The 23,073-nt window shown below is 40.8% G+C and overlaps 2 protein-coding genes across 2 annotated transcripts in view; both read left to right on the plus strand.

Annotated features, from left to right (window-relative positions):
• The first annotated feature begins 11,966 nt into the window (after positions 1 to 11,966).
• LOC134417918 (uncharacterized) lies at positions 11,967 to 13,381 on the plus strand. Its single transcript, XM_063155788.1, has 3 exons — positions 11,967 to 12,092; positions 12,148 to 12,866; positions 12,987 to 13,381. The coding sequence occupies exons 1-2, from the start codon at positions 11,967 to 11,969 to the stop codon at positions 12,772 to 12,774; spliced, it is 753 nt and encodes a 250-aa protein (XP_063011858.1). The 3' UTR covers positions 12,775 to 12,866; positions 12,987 to 13,381.
• A 3,381-nt stretch (positions 13,382 to 16,762) lies between these two features.
• Positions 16,763 to 23,073, plus strand: part of LOC134417919 (uncharacterized) — a 54,555-nt gene continuing 48,244 nt past the window's right edge. Inside the window, exons 1-2 of the mRNA XM_063155789.1 lie at positions 16,763 to 16,964; positions 17,647 to 17,747. Coding sequence (XP_063011859.1) covers positions 16,763 to 16,964; positions 17,647 to 17,747 — 303 coding nt within the window. The remainder of the gene's footprint in view (positions 16,965 to 17,646; positions 17,748 to 23,073) is intronic.

Below are 23,073 nucleotides of genomic sequence, written 5' to 3' on the forward strand. Positions count from 1 at the left end.
GAACACCCAGAGCAGTTATCTCTAGGCTGTATTTCATGCAGCAAGTCCTTTCATCCTATCTCGCAGAAACAAACATTCTCCCCGGTCCCCATGAAGCAAATGTCCAATGAAAGGAGCCTTTGCACATTTCTAATCAAGGCAGCAATTCAGAGAATTAAGGTTGGAGACTGTAGATTCTAAAGTTCTGTGAATAACTTTTATTCCATGCTTCAAATAATACAGTGAGACATCATAATTGAACCAAAGTCCATGATTTGCCCAAGGTAGACCTACTAAAGAAGCCTTATAACAAATGAATGCAAACTAAATACTGACTTTAGCAAGATTTCTACTGGAATCAAGATAAAATAATTTTAGATTAGTAATTTAATCTATAATCAGCAAGTCTCTAAGCCCTACAACTACATATGATGCAACAAAAGGAAAAATCAGAACTTGGAAGTGATTTTTGCTGAGATTTACATGCTCATTCCTATTTTCTTATTATATTCTCAGACATGTCTAGATGGGCAAACACATTTTCAGTTATCTGTGGTTTTGAAAGATGACTACAAAAGACACCATGATGGGGTCAGATTACACTTAACCTTTAAAATCATCTTTCAAAAGCTAAGGGACTGAATAGTTTTATGTGATATACTAATTCTGTTTTGCCTGCCTATTGAGTGCTGCAATTTTTGTAAATATTACAAGGGAAGCTGCACATTGTTAAGCAGTTTTTTCTTCCTAACATCTTCTCTATCCAGTGCAAAATGCCTTTTAGCTTCTGAGTTGCAAACCAATAAGCATTAATACTCAGCCTAAGACTAAAGCTCTAACTCTTCTGTGTGTTTGGCCTGATGTTCTGTCCCAGTGAAATTGCATCACTGTATATCTCAAACACATCTAAGAACTACAGTTTGCATCACAGGGTTCTTTGTTGACTGCATTACTTTGAAAAATTCTCTGCAGAAGAAGGTTGAGAAGTTAAAAAGGAAGGTGAGCAATAACATATGGTTGCAAAAAAAAGAGAAATATTATGAATAAACAGGCATGTTTATTCCTTTATTCCTATTTAGACCTTGAAATCTCATTGAGGCAAGCAACATATTCCCCTTGGCTCAGAGACAGTGAGACCCGCAGAGTGTTTGTCCCCAGGGCAGCATCCCAGTGCGAGGCCAAAGTGGCCACAGTGCCAAATGTGGAGATGAGCTTGCAGATATGGAGCATGGCACCCTTCTATCAATGCTTCTATCAAGGGAAGATTGCTTCTTAGCAGAATTATGACAGAAACCTTCCTACCCTTTAATTGACAAAGAGAAAAGTCCAGCAGTGTTGCCATCATATTTCTGGAAAAATCCCCTTGCCCAGGATTCTTCTCCTGGGAAGCTGAGAAGCCTCAGAGAAAAAGGAAAACAATTTTATCTCATTTGCTTCTCCTGTGTTTTGCTGCTTTGGAATGTGTTTGGAGATTGTTTATCCAACAGGTGAATTGTTTCATTGGATTCTTGTGTGTTTTCACTCATTGGCCAATCAGTGCCAGCTGTGTTGAGGCTCTGGAAAGAGTCACAAGCTTTTCTTCAGTATCTTTTACTCTTCTGTAAGTACCCTTTCTGTATTCTTTAATATAGTATAGTATTCTTTAATATAATATAGTATCTTTAATAAATTATTTAAAATAATAATTTATTTAATAATGAATTATTTTAATTCTCCTCCTAAGAACATGGAGTCAGATTCATCACTCCTTCCCTTGTCTGGGAACCCTGTAAATACAAGATTTTTACAAACCTGCTGTAGGTTTTTCACCACTGCAGCTGTCCCCTTACTAGATATTGGTTTTGATATTGTATGTAAGAGATTGTGAGTCTAGAGTTGCAGGGTCCTTTGGAGTCCTTCCTCAGGTAACCCTCCAGAGATGAACTTTTCATTGTAAGACAGGGCGCCTTAGTAAGAGTAAGCAAGAGAAATATAAGGGGGAAGGAGCATTAATTGACAAATAAAATGTGACAATGGTTCTCTCTTCCAGTCGAGCCAGACATCAACATTTGGAGCTCCAAGGTATCAGGAGGTTTTCACTTACACTGCCTCATCTCCATCCACTCATGTTCTGGCTTCATTGCCACACACTGAGAGAAAATGTACTTGCTTCTAATTTGAGCAGTGTGGAAATTACTCACTCACCACTGGCTTGACCACAACATGGCTGAGCTTACCTCTTTTTTCATTTGTCATTACATCACTGGTGATACAGCTTAATCATGTGAATCTCCTTTAGCAATTCATCTTACTGCTTTCAAAGGCATTGCTTATATCTCTCAGATATATGCTCAAATGCATTTCTGTCATCAGAAATGTGATTGCCCCCAGACCAAAACAGCATCACTGCATGTAACCACACAAAAATCTTGCATTTTCACTAAATGCAAATACAAAATCTTGTAGATTCATTAATTGCAAAACCAAAAACTTTGTCATTCCAATAATTGCAAATAACCATCTATAAAAGAGAAAAAACCCCTGTGTTTTTGGTGTTTTGTTGTTGTTGTTTTTGTTTTTTTTTTTGTTTTTTTTTTTTTCTGATTTCTAAACTACACTTTCCAGAAATCTCAGGTCTAAAGTCAAAATGCCTATTTGTGTCTTGCTACCTGGTGCAGTCTCCTGTCAGGGAAACATCCTGAAAGGCAAATAGTGCAGATGTAAGAGTATATTTTTTTCCCCTCTCATATCAAGAAAATATCCCATTTATTTCAGCAACCAGTAAGAAACTCTGTAATTGCAGACCTATGCTTAGGTCATATTCGTTATCTTGTAATTGAGCCTTTAAACATTCATTTTTCTCCTAAGAATAACTCATTAACAGACTTGATAACCATCTCTTCATAAAAATAAAGGACTTTATGGGCTTTATTCATATTGAAATTATTAATTTGTTTTATTGTATACTGCTTACTATTTTGAGATAAATCTGTGTGAATATGAACGCTCCTGTTTGGAATAAAAATATCATCTCTCAATTTTATGCATGGTTGTTTTTAAAAATTACTCTGATGATCTGTATTTATATACATCTGACAGTACATTATTTCTAGATTTCAAAAGCTAATCACATGCCTTCCAATGCTTGATGTTTTAAAATGACAAATGAAAACCTCTGGATTATTTTATTCCATACATGTGAGATGCCAAGAAACACTCCTAAATGGGATTTTTTTTTCCGCTGCTCACAGAAACTATGGCCTTCTAAGAAAACCAAGCATATCTAGAATTGCAATATTTAAAATTATCCTGATTTTTAAAGTAAATCTAATAATGGAACTGGGGGGAGGGAGAGTCCAGACATTATTTTTGAAAGCACAGGATTGATGATATTAATGCTGCCAACATAAACATGAGAACATTGGTTTGTTTAGCTTGCTGTCTTTTCCACCAGCCACTATTTAAAAACATCTACTGCTCTTACTGAGTAGAGTCTGCAATTTATTTACAGCTACAGTAAAGTCACTGGAAAAAAATGTCCATTCATAGGCTGCTACTTAGGAGTTAGAAATATTTCTAGTGTCTTAAATCAAAAATAAATGCCCCAGTAAAGAGGTTTTCAGATGAAGATGACTTCTAGGGAGTAGTTTTATAAGGATGTGCCCAATGGAGTTTACTCTTCATTCATCCTTCATCTGTTTTCCAGAACATTTGTCTCTTTTACATGGATATTTTAATCATTGCCTCTGTGTATCAGGGTTTGGCTCACCTAGCTGTGTTGTCATGCTGGAGTTCTAGGAGTTCTATGACAAAGTAGAATGGGATATATTAACTTTATATATATATGTAATAGCCAGACTTTGGAAATTATTTAAAAATAATGGATATTTTAATCATTGGATATTTATGGATATTTTAATCATTGTCTCTGTGTACCAGGGTTTGGCTCACCTAGCTGTGTTGTCATGCTGCAGTTCTAGGAGTTCTATGACAAAGCAGAATGGGATATATTAACTTTATATATATATATATATATATATATATATATGTAATGACTAAATTTTGCAAATTATCTGAAAAGGTTTGCCACTCTTCCCTTTACAGCTTCCAATGACTCATCAAATAATGTTTGCATCATGTCCTCCCCCAGGTCACTGACTTAGAATGGTCACTTATCTACACATCTTCCCTACATTTTCTTTCTATTACAATAAGCCTCTCTTTCATCAGGATTATCAGCAAAAGCTGCAGCATATTTTATCTGGCTGCAATTCAGCTTCATGTGGGGGTGCTCACATGCACCCTGCGGTATTTTGTGCAGTTACAAGCAATTTATGAAATGTTTAAAAGTACATACTTCACTTTACAGATTTAACTCTTTGCTTGACTCCAGTGTCTCCTTAAACTCAGTACAAGATATCTGTAGAAATCAGGGTTTAAATCTCACGTGGTGTTGACAGCCTCTACTCTTTCATCACCTCCTTTGGGGCTGAAAGTTCTCTGCAGATTGCTTGGATGCAGCCCTAACATGCCTCACATGTGTTATAAAAATCATTAAAAAATGCTTTCCAAACCAAGCACAGGTGGGATTCCACACACAGGCTCCCTGAGCAAGGGCCCAAAAGAGGAGGAGATTCCTCATTAAACCTTTCTGGCATGAAACCTGCACTCTTGGTCTGGGTTTGGGCTAGGTCACCCTTAAAGGTCCCTTCTAATCCAAACTATTCCACAGTCCCATGTTTATCTGAAATCATTGTGTGGCCACCACAGTGCCTGCCTCTCCCCGCACTGAGTATCTGCCTGAAAGCTGCCAGGATGTGGACAGTCACCTAAGGGAGCATCCCAAAGCAGCCCTGTAGGACACTGGGCTGGCAGGTGCTGGCTCCTGCCATGCCCACCACTCCTGAGAGCAAAACAAGTCAAGTACAGAGCTGAGATCAGTTATGGAGCATCTTCAGCCATGGCCTTGCCATAGCAAGTCTTCAGTTCTCTGTGGTTTCTAGAATCAATTTATCTTTCTGCTTTTTTAAAAGAAGGAAGGAACTCAGAATAGGTGCTACTGTGCTTGTACCTGCACACCCCTACCTGTGCTTTCAGAAAAGGGAAGAATTGAAGAATCTTTGAGGAAGTACAAACAGTTCCTGTAGGATGAACATGTCTCATCCCAGCGTATTAATTAATTTTTTCATTCTCTGGGTGCAGACAATGACTTTTTGCTACAAGTTCGTATGAGGGTTAACAAATTGGAGCCTAGCTTTGTGTGTTTCACATAACTGAACTAAAATTTCTGATTACTGAATGTAAATTATTAATTCCCAACATTCTTCCAAATGCAGAGCATAGCTCCAACCCAATATCACTCTTGGGAATGTTCCTCAGTAATTCACATTGTCCTTGGGGTCTCTAGGTGCAGAGTGAACAAATTATTTTATACTGGGTTAATTATTCCCTCTAAAGTGACCAAAAGCTTTATTCACAGAGTCATTCTGGACTTGTTCATGTGCATGCCACAGCTAAAATAATCTTTTGCCCTTTGCTATTTGGGACCTTTCAAACTCGAGTTGATTGTTATGAATTGTCTGTGGAGCCTCCATGAGCCATAAAGTGAGAACATATTTATTGCCTTGATTAAATACAGTCTCTTGGCTAACTGTCTTTTTAATGTATCTTTTCACTACATTTCTTCTTCTTTTCAAAAGTCTTAACTTGGATTGACTCAGCAATGGCCCATGGACAGCATCTTCCACAATCATGAGGCATGAATGTAGGGAGAAAAAAAAAAACATACATATAAAACCTCTTTTGGCTTAAGGCATCCCCTGACTTTTGGCAATTAAGAACTAAGAAAAGCAATTTCCTAGAAGTTTCTTTCCAACTACCATATTGCTGTATGGGTACTTCTCCTTTGTAATGTGAAAATCAAAACTTGTCTTTTTTAGAACAGCACTGTGTCAGGTCTTGAAAGCTTGCCCTGTTAAAAAATCTTACTTTTATTCCTGTCATAACACAGAACAATCTATTTTCAATATGTAGCATAATTATATGTTTTGGAAGAATCAGATTAGGACAATAAATATTTAGAGTGCTTTAAGGGTGGCTATTATTTCTGCTTACATACTGGCCAAGAAACAGGGTCTGCAAGAGAACAGAAAATGGAAGGTAGAATTGAAGAACGGTGATATAAGAGAAAAATGGTGTGCAGAAGAGAATCAGCAAATAAAGTAAAGAGAACTGGAGGAAATAGGAGTTAACTGAAATAGGAGTAAAGGAAAGAAAGATTCTGAAACAAAAAAAAAATTAAGTACTTTGATAAAATGAATCATTGTATTAAATATATAGAGGAAATACAGCATTTCTTGGTATTTCTAGGAATTTGTTGTAAATCAACAACTATATTTTGAAAATCAAAAGGAAATCTGGGTTCAGGAGTGTAATCTAACAGAAAATGTAGTATTTCTAGAATCCACAAGATGCTGTTTCTTTTACAATTTCCATGGCTGGCTAGAGCTCCCTTTTTGAAATTAGAACACTACCTCCCCTTCAACTGGCTTTTCTGGTCTTCCTGTTAGATGCTGACAGACCAATGCATTTCAGCTCCAGCTCAGCCATTTAAAGTGTATTACATTGTTAGTCTGTCAAGTGACACTGCTGATAATGCAGTAAAACAATACAACCATAGAAATCAAACAACAGGCAAGTGGGTGCTTCTGCCTTCTGATTCTTTGTCACAGATTACTTCAGCTCATCATTGTTCCTGTGGTTTGTCATGACTTCAGGAAGGCTGAGGATGCTGAATTTGACATGCCTGAGTCACAGTCTGCACTGAATCACTGCATTACTAAATGATTGGCAGTCACTTCCATCACAGTGCCTCCTGCCTCAGCAAGGAGATGGAGACTTTCCTGCCAGCTCCCTCTCTACAGGCTTGAAGGAATGAAGAATCTGAGCTAGAAAAGCAGGATATCAGCAGGGGTATCAATATTGGGTAAAGTAAACAGGTGGCACTAGGTTTGGATGATATGACAGAAGTGATAAAAAAGCAAAAGGATATAAATATTCCACAGTCTTTGGATGTGTGAGCTAGTTTTGCCAAATGCCAAACCCGTGACCTAGGCCTTTGCGTTCATGGCTTGCAAAAAGCAACATTAATGTTTTGGTGTTATTACTGAGAAAATTGTTAACACTTTTCTACATAAAGGGCAGGGTATTGGTCACTTCAGCACAATTTGTAATGAAGGCACTGCTACAGAAAGCATCTGTGAATGCCAGTGACTGCATCAGTTGTTGCGCATTACAGGCAATTAAGCTGTTGATATTCTCACCTAAGAGGTCTTCCATAAATTATCTGTTTAATTACTAATATGGGTGAAACAAGGGAAAATTACCACTTCCTCCCACGGGGAGAAACCAGCCAGGAGATCAGGGTTACTTTATTGAAGACAACACATGTGTTTTATGAGATCTCCTGATACTCCTGAATCACTCTTGGTTTGTACAGGGTGCTTTTTGAAAGTACAAGGACTCTGATTTCTGTGGCTACTTCTATTCCCTTAAGATACTAAAAAATTAATTTATCTGTCATTCCTGAAAGCATTGAAGTTTCCAAGACACTGGAAAACCCTTTCTAGAGAGATGATCAATGATCAAACCCAGACTTTAAGACATTTGGACAATTATAACATGTTTTAACTTTTGGTCAGCCCTGAAGTGGTCGGGTAGTTAGACTAGATGATTTTTGTGGCTCCTTTCCAATTGAAAATATTCTATTCTATTCTATTCTATTCTATTCTATTCTATTCTATTCTATTCTATTCTATTCTATTCTATTCTATTCATTTCTCAGTTTGCAAACAGTTTGGATGAAAAAAATACTTTTCTTTCCCAGTTACTTAGAGAAAATGCATAATGCTCAATTCAAACAAGATAATGGTGATACTGGCATGTAGACATATATTGAAGGAAAGAATTGAGGATGATAAAAGCATAGTGCTGGTGCAGAAACAATTTTCACACTTCTGCCAAAAGGCCCACTGTGTGTGTGTTGCACTAAGCACAAAAAAGTAAAAAACCATACATATTAAACCAAGCTTCCTTAGATCTTAACATATACAGAGAATCTCTCATTTTACTCCATTCCAAATCAGTGCTTTAAGAGTAAACCTTTATTCACAAGTAAGAGCAAGGAACTGGACACAGAGTTTCAAAACACACTCAGTTTTATGGACCATTCTGGGTTTTGGTAGTGATTTGTTTGAGCATGAATCATTAAATAACTTCACACACAGTAAGAATTCTCATGACTTAAGGCATATCTTCACCTGTGTAAACCTCATGGACTCATTTAAAGGAACTCCCTTGTATTTCTTTTGAGAGGTCTGTGAATTTCTATTTCTCTTCTTCCAATTTTTATTGTTTTACCACTCTTTATGTCCTACATCTGGGTCTACAAGATGCTACTGACCACACATAATTTAACATCCTGTCTTTGGTTTCCTACCAAACCACCAGACCATATATCCTATTTATTTTCTCATTTTTCAGTCCTTTTTTTTTTTCTTTTTATGTAATTCTCAGTCTCATATGAACAAGCCTAACTCTCTCTGTTGTTGCACTAATGTTACTGAAACTCAGATCTACCTCTTGAAAATTGACACTCAGTTTCTTTTATTGACACCAATAATATTTTTTTCCGTAAACTTCCTCATTATCCCATTATTGTTTAATGTTACAGCAGAATATTATTCTAATCCAGTCATTTTCAACCAATCTAATATAGCCCCAAAGTGGATTAGCCAGCAGGCACTGGTAGGCTGCGCATCCATCAGTTGACAGCTATAAAATCCCAGGATAATTAAATACAGACAGATATCCAGAAAGGGAAGGGAAAATTAATTTGCCTCCTACTTTTCCATCTGTTGCTGTTCACTCTGTACAATTGAGGACCGGCTCCTTGCCCTTTCTTCTTCCATTCACCTAAAGCTGGAAGTGGCAAACAATGCTCTGAGAAACTGAACTAAGGGCAATGACGAGATGTCTGATCCCCCACCCTGTTCCTAGGCAGGAAGTTTCTGCAGCAGTCCCACCAACACCAGGGAGCCTACAGCGGGTTTGCACCATGATGGGTTCATCAGTGGCAGTACAGGGAAGCATCCAACCCCATGGCTGGCCTGTCCTGAGGGTGAGCACTCTGTAAATCACCTGTAAACTGCCCTGAAAGCTGGACATTATATGATACCCCTGAAAGCTGAATATTATATGATTCCTTAGCGTCATAATCCCATTATTAAGTGCTGATTCCTTTGTGTGCATGGGCTTTTTCTCCATGTTCACATTTAATCATAGGACAAAATAAGGGAGTGAATCAGATTTTTTTTTTTGTGAGTTCAATTTGTCTCTTTCTCTCAGCCCACCTTTTTTTTCTTAAGTACATGTCACAAGAACATGCAAGTTTGCACATTCTATAGTCATGACTTTTTTTATTCATGTTCCTCTGCTCAGCAATTATTTTTCTTACATTGCAGAACTTATCTTCAGAACAAAAAAGGAGCTTGAACTTTTATGTTTTGTTCATATCAAGGTGTCTTCCTTCAAGCTGGCTAAACCCCACTATCCCAATGCTAATGCCAATAGTGATCAATATGAGCACTACTATTTCCATTCTTTGAGGTTACTCCTATTTGCAAGGAGTAAATTTATATTTGCTATAAATATCTCCTGTAGCATTTTCCATGTAATTAATTGCATTGTGATATTCATCTAACTGAATGTAACTGGATATCAAGCATGCAGACTTTTCCCCTGCTGTATCAGCATCCTCCAACCCCATCTTCTCCTTCTGACATTGTCACAGCCACTACACTGCTGCTGCTTAGCTACCACTCTCATCAGTGAGTCCAAAAAGTAAAACTTCAAAGCAAGTAAGAGGTACATTTCTCCTTTTGGCTATCTACCAGCAGTGTAGTTGGTGAGGATTAGTGTTTGAGGCTTTTTTCCCTCCTGCTTTAAGGAGTGGCTATTGAAAACTGCCTGAGGAAACTATTTTGGCAGGGAGAAGCTAAAAGGTTTTGTTAGCTGCTCTGTGTATGAGGTGGACACTGTAGCACATTTTTGTCAGTCTGAAATAAAATAACGTTTTTAATGTTGTGGCCTCCTCCCTGCTGCCCAGAAGGTGCCTCAAAAGACTGCAATGGAATGGGAGTTCTGGGGAGGGAGGAAGATAAAATGAGTCATGAGGTCTCCAAAAGACTCAGGCTGCCCCATTCCACAGACCCTTCACTCTTGTCCTAACATTTGAAAATATTCCTCTGACGTATAAAAAACAGTCTCATTTTTCTGAATAAGATAATTCTCCTTGGGCAACGAATAAGATAATATTACTCCTTACTTCTGCAGATCCAGCTGCTTTGACAGAGGTATACAATATACCCCTTCCTCCAACACCAAAAAAGCCTTGTGTAGACTATGGCTTTATTTCCAAAATGATCAAAAGGGACTCATAATTAAGCAGCATCCAAAGCAGGCCAATCCTCAAATCTTGGCTTTCTAACTTGACATGCCTTAAAGCCAGAAGCACTGAAGTGATCAACAGCTTGTAAGAGACCCTTGAAACAGCTGGAGCTGGGTCAGGGCAGGGTCAGACTGGAGATCAGGGAAAGTTCTTCCCCCAGAGGGTGCCGGGCACTGCCCAGGCTCCCCAGGGAATGGTCACGGCCCCAAGGCTGCCAGAGCTGCGGGAGCGTTTGGACACCGCTCTCAGGGATGCACAGGGTGGGATTGTTGGGGTGTCTGTGCAGGGACTGTTGTGATGTCTGTACAGGGATTGTTGGGGTGTCTGTGCAGGGATTGTTGTGATGTCTGTACAGGGATTGTTGGGGTGTCTGTGCAGGGACTGTTGGGGTGTCTGTGCAGGGATTGTTGGGGTGTCTGTACAGGGATTGTCGGGGTGTCTGTGCAGGGCAAGAGGTTGGACTCGATGATTCTTGTGGGTCCCTTTCAACTTTGAATATTCTATGATTCTGTGAGAAGAAAGGAGATGATGAATACTTGGTCCTGAGGAAGGAGATAATTCTCTCTCACAGGATAGCAAGACATACGGCAAGAATTGTGTTCCTTAGCTTATGCAAGGCTGTGCATAAGCTAAGGAACACAATTCACCTCTACCCCTTCTACTTCCATGAAATCCCAAACTGCTATCATACCTTACAGGAGTATTTCAGTGCACCAGCCTACTGTCAGCAACACTGTACATAGTATCAGCCAATCTGCTTTTCAAAAGTAAACACAGAACAAAACCTTGATTACCTGCATAATTAATCCCTGTTCACAGTCATTTGCATGCCTGAATAATTAAAGAATTATGTTCTAAAAATGAAAAGCGAGCAAATCCTGGATTTTTGTACTTGAAAAGCTGCAGCAGCAATCATGATAGTTCATAGCACATAAATAATTCAAACTGAGCTTCCTTGCCTTTATTTTTTTTTCCTTGCAGAAATCCTCTTAGCACTTCCTAATTAAATGAAAATATTTTATAAGCCATCACTTTCTGACATCACAAGAATATTTTAAACTCCAGATTAGACAAACCGGATTTACATTTTTTCAGCATTTGCGATCTGATATTCAGGGCTATTTAAAGGAACCATAAACCACCATAAAGGGGTGATAAAATGGGCACGTACTTTTAAAGGAAAAAAATGGGAAAAGAAACTGCATTGCACTGGTCAGCTGAGTTTAACTCAACCTTCATTTTACTTGGCCACTCTGCACTTTCAATTTACATTGCTAAATTAAAAATTTGACAAAATCCTGACACAAATTATACACTCAGCAGGTGGGCGGAGAAGGAGGGGGGGAGGAGGCGGGGGTAGGCGTATATGCTGCAGGATGCTAAGCGTTAAAAAATTACGTTTTCCCCACAGAATTACTAATTTTTACATGTTTTACTGTCCCGGCAGCCCTGAGGGCCGCGACCTCTGCGTGAAGGCAGCAGGGGGCGGCCTCGGCCCGCCATGCCGGGCTGGCAGAGCCCGCGCGCGGGGAACGTTCTGGAATGGCCCCAGGGCCGCCTGGAGGAGCCGAGCCGCGAGAGGCCGAGCGGTGTCCGGAGCCCGGGGAGCATCGGGCGGTGGGTCGCTGTCGTGTCCCGGTTAAGCCCAGACGGGCGGGGGAAGCTCACTCGCTCCCCCTCAGTATGAAGCTCGGACCGCCCCGCTGCCGCCATGCAACCACTCAGCGATACGATCCCGCCTGCCTCCATTTTCTCTGGCCTCCCCCCGCAGGCAGGCGTCCTCAGCTACCGCCCCCGCCGCCCTTAGCCCGCCCTTCCCTGCGGGCCGAGCGAGCTGGCACGGCTGGGAGGGTGCGGGACGGGTGCCGGGCAGCGGGACCTCGGCTGGCAAGGCGCAGAGCCCTCTCCGCCGTGAGGGGCAGCACCTTCAGACATCTTCCTTTCGATCGCCCCTTCGTGTTCGCTTGGAGGGCCGTGCGTGGAAACACAAACTGGAAGAGTTCGCCGGCTCTCCTCCCTTTTTTGTAAATCTTGGGCTCTCTGGAAGCAGCGCTGAAGGGGCGCGGTGGGCGCAGGGCTCCGTCTGCTCGCATGCCCCTCCGGGGGTTTCTTGGCTCCTCCGCGGCCCCGGATTAAGGCTTGTGCCGCTGCTGGATGTGATGCCAGCCCGTCCTCCGCTGTCCCGTTTAATGCGCAGGAGCGGTGGCTGTGTAAAATGGCGAGGCTGTCTGCGTGGTGCTGTGTGCAGGGACCGCCTGCTGCCCCCCGGGGCTCCTGTCCTTGGATTGAACAAAAATTCCCCTAAATAGAACATCCACAGCGTCCCCGTCTGTCCTTTCCCTCCCGAGTACCGAGCACGTCATCCGGGCCCCCGAAGTGTATTCCAAAGATAAGGGATAAGGTTGCTGAAATCATACTAGCCCTTTTAAGAAAACCATACCGATTGTTCACATTGTTCACAATTTTAACATGAGAGCGTATCACAACACCTGATTTTTTTTTTTTTTTTTTTTTTTTTTAGCCGTTCGTGAAGAGGACAGTGAATCCTGGCATTTAAAACTTTCTCCGGGTGTGATGGTGGATTTTAATTCCCGCATCCAGCGCCCCGGCCGGCATTCACGAGCAGAGGGATAACCGGGGATGTGGCACCGTAAAACAGCCCCGAGGTGTCCGCAGAGAGTGGCACGGGCATATTTTAGCACTGCGGTTTGTCACGCTGCTCGGGATCACCCGGGGATCGTCCTGATTAATCCGGCTGGCTTAGACTGAGCGCTGTCTGACGCAGACATAGAGACAAAGCCTGTCAGACAGAGCCGAGAAAAGCTGCTCCTGTTACTGACTTTGCATTACCTCGAGTCTGAGTTTTTCCCGATGTATTGAAAAAGGCCGGGGGAAGCTTAGATATATATTTATACATGCGCATATAAACACATAATATGTACTTTATATATTTTATAATAAATGCCAATCAGAATATCTTAATCCCGGGTTTACGTTTATTAAACCGTTTTGGGAGATTCTGCAAGGCCTAGTGCACAGGGTCGGGGTTGCTGCTTTGTACAGAAAAAAGAAGGGACATTGAAGGGAGGAAAACAATCAAATAAATAAAAAACAAACTAAAAACCCAAATCAACAACAACAAAAAAGATCCAAAACAACAACAAAAAAAGCAAGGTTCCTTCCATTCGTGGTTGGAGCGTCCGGAGGGTAATCCGAGCAGCAGCAGCTCGGTCTCCGGGAGCCAGCAGAGCTGTGCTGCTGCCCGCCTGTCCTAAGCTGGTATTTGGAGGTGTATTTTTGTTACTTTTAAATTTTCTTTCTCTGCTTTACTGAGATCTCGGCAATATTTCGGGTTTAGGTAGTTAACTCTTTTTGTTGCTAATTTACGGTCAGGGCAGGCAGCGTGGGGCCCGATGTCACAGCCCAGCTCGCTCTCGGTGGCGGGCTCCGTGTGTCCCTGCGAGTCCGGCTGAGTTCCGAGGGTGCTTTTCTATCGCAGCGAATATCTGATGGCTTGGAAAGGCCGGACGTGGATAAAAATAACTGGTGGGACTCGGGGGCACGCTCGGCTCTCCCCCGTGGCGATTTTGGTTCTCAGCATCCCCCGCGGGGCAGCGGCACTCACAGCCCGGCGGTCGGTGCGCGCTGGCTCTGCTTCCCCACGGAGCAGGCGAGTCCTGCTCCAGACTGTCACATATCCTAAAAGTATTTTTCGGTTATGAGAGCCCTTTTAAATTTTTTTTTTTTTTTTTTTTTTTAATTCCTGTTTTCCACAATGTTTCTGTACTGCTCACATTGTTTACGGCATCTTTTGAGCGTGGTACAGTGAATTTGGGATTGAAACGACATCGTAGGGTTTATTACTTGTTAAGTCCATAGTTGGGCCTTTGTCAAAAGGTAGCCCGTTTTCTCCTAAGGCTTTGGCACCCAGCACCTGCCAGAGAAATCCACGGTAATAGTAAGGAGGAGAATAAAAAGATAGGTGCTCAGCACGGAGGAAAATAATTTTCTTTGTATTAAAAATAAAACTAGTAGCCCCAGTGGCATCTCCGTCTTGCAAAATGAGGGACTAACTCTGCGTTTTCCTGTTTGAGAGCCCTCTTGCTTTCTTCGAGTAGTGCATGCTATGTGGAGAGCAACTGGAAATCGCAAAGAATTTTCAAATAAATAATAACTTTCACGGAGCAGTGATGAACAAGTAACACTGGTCATAATAACAGTTAATGGATGATTAAAGTAATTTTTTTGAAGCGTGAATGGAAGCTAAATATTGTACTTGATAATTCAGTGTAATCCCTTTTCGCTGCTCTTTGGAAGGGAATATTTGCCAAGCCCCCGGCTTGGTTCTGGCTCCCGCTGCCGCGCCGATCCTTGGAGCAGGGCAGCAGCCGCCTGGCACTCGTGTGCCCTCCCTGTGCAAAGGCAGGGATCCGTGGGGACGTGGGGAGGGATCCCGGAGAGTTTCGGGAGCCTCTCCGTGTCCCTTGGGCCGGAGCAGCCCTGCCCCGGGATGGGCGGGGGTGCGGCATTGTCCCCTCGTCCCTGAGGCTGAGGAGAGAAAGGAAAATACACCTGACTCCTGTCGTGGTTCTCACAGGGCCCCGTTCCCTTCCACCCTGAGTCAATAGAAATTTTGTCTTTCCGTTAATTAAAAATGTACAGTAAGGCCCTACTCGTCTCCTCCATAGTTTTGGGTTTGTTTTTGTTTCTTCTGGAATTTTTTAGTAATGGACTAATGTAATAAACATTGATACAAAGTGGATACTGAAAAACAAAAGCAAACAACAATAAAAGCTCAACATAAAATAAAATAATAAAATAAAATACAACCAGCCAAAAATCCAGCACCTCCTGAACTCTACATTTTAACTGCTTGTGAAGAGGAAGGTCAATACAAGCAAAAATACTGAAATCTTGTTTTGTGAAGTCACTTTCGTAAAAAAAAATCTTTTAAAAACCCATTAATTCCTAATTAGGGTAAATGAATCGCTATCAGAGTCCTTTTTTACCTAAAATACTTAGTTCTTAAATCGGCAGGGTCGTGTTTTAAATGTTCCGTACGTCTGAGATCGTCTGTAACTTACTGAGACCTTTAGTGCGGTGTCAGCCAATATTTTAACCACAATAGCAACAATTAGGCGAGCGGGATTTTTAGAAACGTATTGTGTGTTTCCTCCTAAACGCGGCGACACTGGGGCTCGGGAGGTGTCCTAGATTTTGTTTGCTTGTTGTGTGTGGGTTTTTTGTGAATTTGTTTGTTTCGGGATTTTTGTTTGGTTTTTTTTTCTGCCCACTATCAGTCCTTCAGCATCAACAGGCTTCCCTGAAAGGTACTGACAGTTTCGGGAATACTCTGTTGCTTTCCCGTCATTTCCAGGTAAACTCCGATGTGGTCTCAGAATTATTTCCTGTATTTATATGTTTATGGTTTAAAACCAATTGCGGCAAAGTAGCCCTTAACAGTAGAATGTTTACTGTCTATAATGTTGATTAGCTTCCCACGGGGAGCTGTCGTCTGGATACAGTTTTTTTTCTCTCCATTTTAAATGCTTCCAAATAATCCCGCATCCTTCCAGCAGAAAACCCGGGGGAGCGTCTTTAAGATGTTATTTAGCGCGAAATAACGACGCGTTTGAACATCCACAAAGCGCTGATTTCGTGTCTGCTCTCAATCTATTACCTCAAATAACATCCCACGCTGTGTTCAGGGCAGGCGTTTGCTCTCCCGGCTCTTCCTGTGTCCTATTAATAGGACAAATCTGCCCACGCATGACCCTTCCTACAAGAATTCGGCTACAGTTTGCTTTGACTTATCGCTGCCTGTAAAATGGGTCCTATAATTTAAAAAATACGAATATCTTTTCTCTTTCACAGCACTCCGATGGAGAGCTTGGGGTGGAAGAGCACCACATGTGTATACCTACAAACCAAGATAGATGCCGAGCCTTGCCTGCATCGTGACAGAAATCTGCTGGCTTTTACTAAATAAATTGTGTTTAGTTTAGCATTTTTTATCCCAAGGAAGTGTGCTGTGGTTGGTATGCAAAGAGCAGAGCGGCAGTCAGGGACTTGCCTCTAATATCCTTGAACTTTGTCAAGCGTTGTCGGACCAGGACGTGAAATCACTTGTATAAGGAGCTTCCTTTTAAAAAGAGAAAAAAACCCCCACTAAATAAACACGCAAAAACAAACGATTTTTTTTTTTTTTTTAAGAAAAGGTAATAAAACAGACCTATTATTTGTTTTTAAGGTAAATTCGTGCTCAGCCGAGGGAGAAGCCCAGCGGCTGCTGCCCGCATGGAGAGGGTGCCGGGAGGAAGAGCTGCAGTGCAGGGCCGGCTGAGTCCCCGCCACCATCCCCGCGACGGGGACATTGTCCCACCTGGGCACCCCGGGGGCCGCACCTGCAGCCGAGGGCACCCACCGCGGGACCACCCCCTCTCAAAAAGCCGCTCCTGCCAAAAATCAAAAAATCCCGTCTCCTGGGAGGGGCTGGGAGGTACGTTTGCTGGAAGATGCTAGGAATGAAGGAAAAACAGCTGGTGAAGATGAGCTGGAAAGCTCTGTGTATTGGTCTCCAATCAGCATAAACACCGCGCCTCACCCCCCCTTTTAATTTTAGAGGTTAAAATCAGAGTGTATTTCCTCAGCAGGTACCTAAAGGAAGAACCCTGATGTTTGCTCTACCGTCTGTCGGTCCCTTTGCATTTACAAATGGGCTTTTGTGCATTTGTTTCTCACAAGAAGCTATTATCGCTGTTAATGATTGTAAAAATGTAAAAAAAAAGATGTTTAAAAATGTGAATTCATAGCCTGCTAGCAGAGGGTGCTTCTCACTCTCCTGGCAATTAAAGTAAGGGTGTCGATTTGGGTTAGGGAGCATCCTTCAATTTTAAGGGAGAGGTGCTTGAAGTCAAGAATGCCTTTTCTGTTTTGTTGTTTGTTGCGCTTTCTCCCCCCCCCCTCCCCCTTTTCTTTCTTTCTTTTTTATTTTTTTCTTTTTCCCCGAAGGCTTTTCCCTTTTAGTATTTAAGTCGTGTTGAAAAACACATTTCTCTTCCGTGCTCGTTTAGGCTCTCTCTCCCTTGGAAACTCCAGACAGGAGGGAAATAGGCGTGCATGATTTGGGAGGTTTTGCTGTTTTATAAAAATGTTTGCCATGCTGCACCCATTATTCCGAGGATCCTGCGAGCTCTTCATTCACCGGCTTTCAGGGCTCCTTTCTTCATATTGCAGCCGGCCCAACTTGAGACTCCGGAGAAGAAATGAAAACCAAGCAAAAGTAATAAGAATAAAAATAGAAAGTAGCCTCCCGCCTTTCCTCCCCGTCACCCCAAAAAGAAGCTGCGCCCCAAGCCACGCTTCTCTTGGGGGATCAAATTACCCCTGTTCCCATCGGGACGCTTGAGAGTCATTTTATCAGCCCGAACTTTAGGACAAAGGTGTTTTCCAGAGGAAATTTCCACTCCTGCTGCCGCCTCACACCAGAGGGCGCCAGGAGCCTTCCCAGGCTTTGCTGCCTCAAGCGCTGCTGGAAATTAACTTTTTGGGCGCTCTCCCTGAATGTTTTTCTAACCTTTCCCTTTTAAAATATACAGCTGGATTCCAACTTTTTTTTTTTTTTTCCCCTTATAAAATGCGTGTTGGTTTGTTCTGGTTTGGGTTTGTAAGGTTTTTTTCCCTGTCCTCGTAGTTCCCTTTCCCAGCTCTTCCAGGCCTTCCCTGCAGCAGTCGCCCAGGACTCTCAGGAGATGAACAGCTTTACTCTGTCTATGCTGACTTGATCCTAATGAAGTCACTGGAGCACCTTTGTGTGACATTATCGTGCTGTCCCTCATAAATTTCTGGGATGAAAATTGTCTGGCTATGTTTGAGCATAAAGGGTCACTCAGGGCTCTTCAAGCAGAACAGCAAAACATGGCACTAGAGGAGAAACAGTGTGGTGAGACCCTGGCAGAGGTCTCCAACAGAGCTTATAATTCTAAATAAATAACTAAAAACGAAAAGAAATAATAAGAAAGAGAAGAAGAAAGAATAATCTAATATTAGGATATGTCATTTCCACATTTCCTGTAAACTTTTATCAAGAAGATACATATGATTTTGCTATTCACATCTGAGGATCAGCAGAAATACAAAATGCATGATCCAAATCATTATTAAAAAAAAATCTGAGCATAAAACATAAAAACCAACAAAGAAAAACATTTTCATTCTGGAGGCTGGTGGGAAAGCTCAGTTGATGATAAATGTTTGTCCTTGTTCTATTTAAATTGAAATATAGATATAAAAATTTATGGGCCTGTTTGTTCATTTATATAACTTAATTTAGCATCTGTCAATCATAAAAAAAATGAATCAAAGGTTGCTGACTTTACCTAAACTCTAATCCCTTTAAAGGATCAGACTGTATCACTCACTTGTTAGTGTTGATTTTTATATTTGAAGTATGTCCATAAGATGAGAATCTTTGTCTCAGAGCAAATGGGACGGTGTGTTGGATATTGTGAGAAAATATTTTTAAAGGCAACAGATGCCTTCCAATCCTAAACCTGGAAATACACTGGGTTTCTCTGTGCCCAACATACTGTATGTGGTGGAACTCTGACATTCAGAGGTCTCGATGGATTTTCATGCCTGGCCATGGCACTGATGGATGCTTGATAACTTGCTTGATTTTTTTTCTTCTTTTTTTTTAAGGAGTAGACTTCTTGGAGAGACTTCTTGACTCTTGGAACAAAACAGAAAAAAAATCATGTTAAATTCATCTTGGCCCTTATGCCCCTTTCATTGAAGCTGAGAGTAACCCCCTCTTTGACTTTACTGGGAACAGGACTGAGCCATTTGAAATGCTATTTTCTAATATAAATCTTTTAAGTTCTAAATATTTCCATGCAGTGGAGCAAAGAAGTCTCAAACGTCATCAGAAAGACTGCTTCTTGTTAGGTGGTTACAATGTGCCATTTCTGTTCAAATAACATTTACAAATAAGAGAGACAAATACATTTGTACAATTTGGCAGTCTGACACTACTAGGGTTGGGTGTTTGCAGCTTTTATACATTATGGTATTTCTGACAATAATTTTAACTCTTTGGGTGCATCAAACAAAGGCCAGATGTTTCTCAGCAGCAGCATCTCCTCATCAGGTCTCTTAGCTGAGCCTTACTGGAGTGTAGGGTTTGGTTACAGCTAAGCTCAAATCTAATTTTTCCCTAAGTGTGGAGGGACTGTGTGGCAAGGCAGGGGTGGGAAGAGGGAAGAGGGACACAGAAGGAGGAAACAGTTTTCTTCTCCAAATGTGCCAACTCCACACATGTAGGATCTTGGAGAACTGTTAAATTCTCATCTTTGTAACTTCTTCCCTCATTGTCAGTGGTTTAAAAAGGATTGAAAGAACAGTTGCAGAAAAAGCCCTCAAAATACTACATTTTTGGAAGGTCAGAGAGGCTGCCTTCTCCAGATCTATGGGGGCTCCAGGGTTCAAATATGAATCCTGAGCTGCTGTGATATCCTGCCCAGCACCATATCTTCTCATTCAGGAATACAACTCCCATGGATTAGTTGTTTGTTTTCCCTCAGCATAAAAAAGTATGTACAACTGAGCAGCATTCATGTAGTCTTACACATCTTATCAGTGATCTTCTAACAGGGAGGTATTGTCCAAGTGAAAATTTACCTGATTTTTTGCCAAATACCACTACAAGTCTCACTTTTCTTTCTTTTTCTGGGTGTGTTGTCTTTTTCTGGGTGTGTGATGTCTTGCAGTAAGCTTTTCAAGGGAAGAACTGTCTTTATAGCTTGTGTCTTTATAGCATCTTGTGTAGTGGCCCAAGCTTGCAATTACTGAGTGATAAGATGCCCTCATCTGAAGCAAGACAGACTGATCTTTTAAATTCATGTTTTGAAGTAGATGATGATTAACAGAGAGGAAAAACAAAAGGGTGAGGGTGCATATACACTGTGGAAAGAAAAGAGACTTTTGTTGTCGCTGCACTTTTTTTGTCTCAGGAAATACCTGTGGCTCCTTGTAAGATGCACACAGCATAAAAATATTTTAATGCTTGAAAGTGTACTTCAAGGGGAATAAAGGCAAAAATATCAAGTTATAAACCCATTGGAAGGAAATATATCTTTGGGGGAGAGCTTTAAACTGTGGTCTTTTCAGAGGAGTAAAAAAATTAGAAATACTACCAACAAAGTCATGATAAAAGTAGAGAGAACAGAAAATAGTTCTACAATGGTACTTGTACATTTCATAACAGTTGAGTGACCTTTCCTTCATGCTTTGGGCCTGATCTTGAAGAACATCTTAACTAAATATCTCTGAGGACCATGGTGGTACCACATAGATCAGATCCATGTGCTTGGGTCAAAAGTGGACCCAGCTGTTAGAGGATAACTATCAGCAGAAACTCAAACTCTTTTAAGCCAATAGCAGCAGAGGAGTGAAAATGCTCTGTAATTATATCCTGAAAGTGTTTAGTGATATTTGCCTTTAATCACTGAAAGCAGTTCATTCCCTTGTGCTGCTGATCCAGAGACTTGCAAGGAGATCTAAAAACAGCTTCACATCAAAACACTGGGAAAGCACAGAGATGGACATGGTGAATACCAGAATAGCTCCCAGGGTTACAGCTCTGCACAGAAATGCAAGCATCAAATTGCCCATATATACACCAACAGAGCTCGTTGGGCATATTCTAACTGCACTAGGAAGAGTTATTGTAGTTATTCTTCAAATTAGTGCAGTATGGTCTGTTTTGACTCTAATATCTTCCTTGAAAATAACAAGGGATTCTCTCTGTGGTTAGAGTGAGTAGGATGAAAGTAGAGACCTCAGTGGGATTGTTGGGTAGGGAAGCAGGGTCTATACACACACATTGGCATCAGCAGAGTCTCTGTGCCTATTTCATTGTTATTTTGTTTAGTCTGACCATGTTTGTGTTTGCAGGAACCCCAAAGCACTGTCAAGTAACACTTGTGCAATAGGAGACTCTATACAATAAACTTTACATATTACCTGGTTTTCACCCAATATACCTCTAAGATTCCTCTTTTCACTAATTCACCATGGCAAAACTCACTCATTTAATGTCAGTCTTATATTCCATTTTATTGTTGGTTTATGGCAAATTTATTTTGGATTAAACTTACAAGCACAAATGCCACCACTTAACAACAGTCCTCTGTCTGCATTTGTGATACTTTCCAGTACACTCTAGAGAAGCAAAACGTAAAAGATACGGTAAAACAGCCTCTTGTTTTGATGAAAAATTGCTAGCAGTCATAATGTAATTAACTTAACCAACAAGGCAATAAAAATTAAGTGCCCAGTTTATAAGTGATCCCATAGTAAGGCTAAATTTCCTAGAAGTTATACAGCAAAACATTTTCCATTAGGACATTCATAAAATTTTGTACTCAACAACATCATTTCCTTGAGTCTTTTAGAATCCAACAAGAGGGCTGTGGTTGAGGGAGAAACAGGGATGTACATGACCAAAAGGTTGTGTTCCATCAGTGGGAAAGCTTAGGAAAAATGACAAAAATGTTATAGATTATATTTTTTTCTGACCAGACTTTACTTAAATGCTCAAATGATAGGGTCATTATTTTTTGTATTTCTGAGGAAGTAATATTTTTGCTACTTGTAAGTGACTGTTTGTAATTTTTGCTGTAATAATAAGTACCTATCCAATCAATCTTGATTTTTAAATCTCTTTTAGTCTCTTGAACAAATATGTTTACAAGAAAAGTCCAGTTTGTTTAGAATCATGCAATGATTTAGATTGCAAGAGACTTTGGAAGTCATCTGGTCCAACCTCCTACTCAGAGCAGACCTACCCTATTAAGATGAGTTGGTTTTCTTTTGGTTTTCTTTCTTCCTTCCTTTTTTTTTTTTTTTTTTTATTTTTTTTTTTTTTGTAATAACTTCAGTGGCAGTAGTTCTTGCTGAAGAGCTTGTTCTAAACCACTTTCCATTTACTAAATTTCATTTTTTATCTTCTCTGCTATGAACATACCCTGTAGTTACCTTTGGAATCAACAGTCCCTGTTCATTATTTATTCTGCTCTTGCCTCTTGCATTGGAAAAGAACAGAGACTAATCTGAGTATCTAGGGTGAAATACAGTTTGGAAAATGTTCCTTCTTCCATGTTATAAAGATTATAAAACCATATTCTGAAGTATGACCATACCTCAAGGTTAATTCCTTGAATCTAAAGGTAATTAAACCATTCTTATGTTTTTAGGCCCAAAAGAAAATTGTTTTCTATATATTTCCAGAGATGATGAGCTGTTGATTTATGATTCTTTGTAAATTATAGGAGAGCTGAACAAAATATGAAACCTAAAGGCCTGGCTTTACTCTCAGCTGTTCTGGTATAATTCAAGCTCAGCTTCTCCAGTGTTGATGAATTTATTCCAGTTCTACGCTGCTGTGACCAAACCAGAATTTATTGTATAGTTTGCATGAAAGAATTGGACCTACTTCCTGTGATCTTAGATGATGGGCTTTCTCTTAGTTGGTCTATAGCATCTCTTTCTCACCCTTTCCCTATTTTATTATTTTTAAAAGTGTTTCTTTTCAAAAGAAAATGCCAAAC

This window comes from Melospiza melodia, chromosome 4 (genome assembly GCF_035770615.1).
Source record: "Melospiza melodia melodia isolate bMelMel2 chromosome 4, bMelMel2.pri, whole genome shotgun sequence".
NCBI lineage: Eukaryota > Metazoa > Chordata > Aves > Passeriformes > Passerellidae > Melospiza > Melospiza melodia.

What these genes read in the sequence shown, in the direction of transcription:
- LOC134417918 (XM_063155788.1), top strand. Translation starts at nt 11,967, where the DNA reads ATGCCGGGCTGGCAGAGCCCGCGCGCGGGGAACGTTCTGGAATGGCCC. An exon ending in GCATCGGGCGGTGGGTCGCT is followed by an intron (nt 12,093 to 12,147) that starts GTCGTGTCCCGG and finishes GCTCCCCCTCAG; the next exon opens with TATGAAGCTCGGACCGCCCC.